The sequence below is a fragment of the Apium graveolens genome, chromosome 9 (genome assembly GCF_009905375.1).
Source record: "Apium graveolens cultivar Ventura chromosome 9, ASM990537v1, whole genome shotgun sequence".
Taxonomy (NCBI): Eukaryota; Viridiplantae; Streptophyta; class Magnoliopsida; order Apiales; family Apiaceae; genus Apium; species Apium graveolens.
The window spans coordinates 35,638,807-35,640,684 of record NC_133655.1 but is presented as its reverse complement, the minus strand read 5'-3'; the positions used below and the strand labels follow the sequence as shown (position 1 = coordinate 35,640,684).

The window sequence follows — 1,878 nt, the reverse complement described above, 5'->3', positions numbered from 1 at the left end:
ATATCATCAAATCGTATATTCCTTTAAAAATTTAAATTAAAAGAATTCATATCTTAAAAAAATTACTTCAAATTAAGTTAAAAAATAAATAATATTAAAAAAAAATATCGCACAAATTATAAATCAGTATAAGCTAAATAACCGAACTATTTTAAAAATTCTAGTATTTTATTATCCTGTAAAAGAAATTACCACAATATATGAATTCACGATCCTTAACAGAAGCACTAGATTCCTGACAAAACCAAAATCTAGATTACACTATAGACAGTGGGAAATTAGTAGTAGTACAACATTCAAGGAATGATGGGCCCAAAATTTTTACACTCTGTAAGAGACTTTTGTGTCCCCCTCTCACAAAAGAAAAATATTACCGGACACCTGTACAAACAGTTATCTCCCAAATTCACATTAACCGATCCGGGCTTTAGGCCCGTTAATTGACCCGGGATAGCTCCTAGTAAATAATTCCCTCCCAGTAATAATCTCTGAAACGGCACCGTTCCAGCCTCCGGAAAAACCACTTTCACTGCGTACTGGGTCGGTATCATACCCGAAAATTTGTTATTTTCCAATGATAAAGCGGATAAGTTGGGCATCCGACCCATGAACCCGGGTAAAAACCCGTGGATATTATTGTTACTTAGATCTATTTCTATAAGGTTATTTTGGTAATTTGAGTCAACAGGGGATTGAATGGACAGTAAATTGTTGTATGAGAGGATTAGTTGTTGTAAAGTTGGGTGAGTGAAGAGACTCGGGGGGATTGACTCAGTGAGTTGGTTGTGACTCAGGTCGAGTACTTGTAAATTACTCAAATTTGTAAGCAAGTTTTCGAGTATTTTTCCTTGTATTTGATTGTTTCGCATGACGATTTCAATGACAGAGGGTGGGAGATGATATGGGATGTTTCCGGAGATGACATTGTAGCTTGCGTCAAGGTAAACGAGTTGACTCAGCTGCGCCAACTCGGGGAACTCGCCTGTTAACTCGTTACTTTGGAGTTTGAGCCTTTTTAAATTCTTGAGACTGTTGAGGGCAAATGGGATTGTCCCTTTGAGATTATTGTTGTCGAGTGAAAGCTCTTCGAGACTAACGAGTGAGCCAATTGACTCAGGAACTGAGTTAGTGAACGAGTTATGTGAAAAACTGAGTTTTTTCAACCGGGTCAAGTTAGAAAATGAGTTGGGTATTGGGCCAGTGAAGAAATTGTTAGAAATGTCGAGGGTTTCAAGATAAGGTAAATTCAAGTTAGGACCGAGTGTACCTGAGTAACCAGCCTGGTCAAGAGCGAGTTCAGTGACTCGGCTAGTATTTGATATTATAACATCACAGCGAAAGCCACAAGTGAATTTATCAGAGTAGAGATTGTCACAAGGGTCGAGTTTAAAGTCCCATGAACTCAGACACGAACCAGGACTCACTGAGTTTGGGGAAACTGCATTCTTGAAATCCGCGAGTACTTGGATGTCTTGCCAGTGAGTTATTGAATGTACTTGCAAAACTGTGAGAATACTGGATAGGAGTAGTAACGAAGATGATGTTGTGAATTTGAGGCTAGTAGTAATAGCCATGTTTGATTGCAGAGGCAATGCGATATGTGTAGTTATGGGGACCGGAGAAATGAAAGAGGGGGTCGTGGTTTTTTATTTAGAGCAGGTCCAACAATCTATTAACATATGCATTATAAATATAATAAGGAAATTTGTATAATATGTTCCAAATTAAAAGGTTACTTTATCAATATATCCTTCTTTATTTAATAATTATAAATATGTCCTCTAATTAGTTTTTAACTCATATAAATACAATTAATTTTAAATATATTGTTTGTCTACTAAATTTGACTGAAATACCCCTAATACAACACAAATACAT

The 1,878-nt window shown here is 36.4% G+C and overlaps 1 protein-coding gene across 1 annotated transcript; it reads right to left on the bottom strand.

Moving 5' to 3' along the window:
• Positions 1–270: 270 nt before the first annotated feature.
• Positions 271–1,667, bottom strand: LOC141682771 (uncharacterized). Its single transcript, XM_074487464.1, has one exon. The coding sequence runs from the start codon at positions 1,572–1,574 to the stop codon at positions 297–299; it is 1,278 nt and encodes a 425-aa protein (XP_074343565.1). The 5' UTR covers positions 1,575–1,667; the 3' UTR covers positions 271–296.
• Positions 1,668–1,878: the final 211 nt, after the last annotated feature.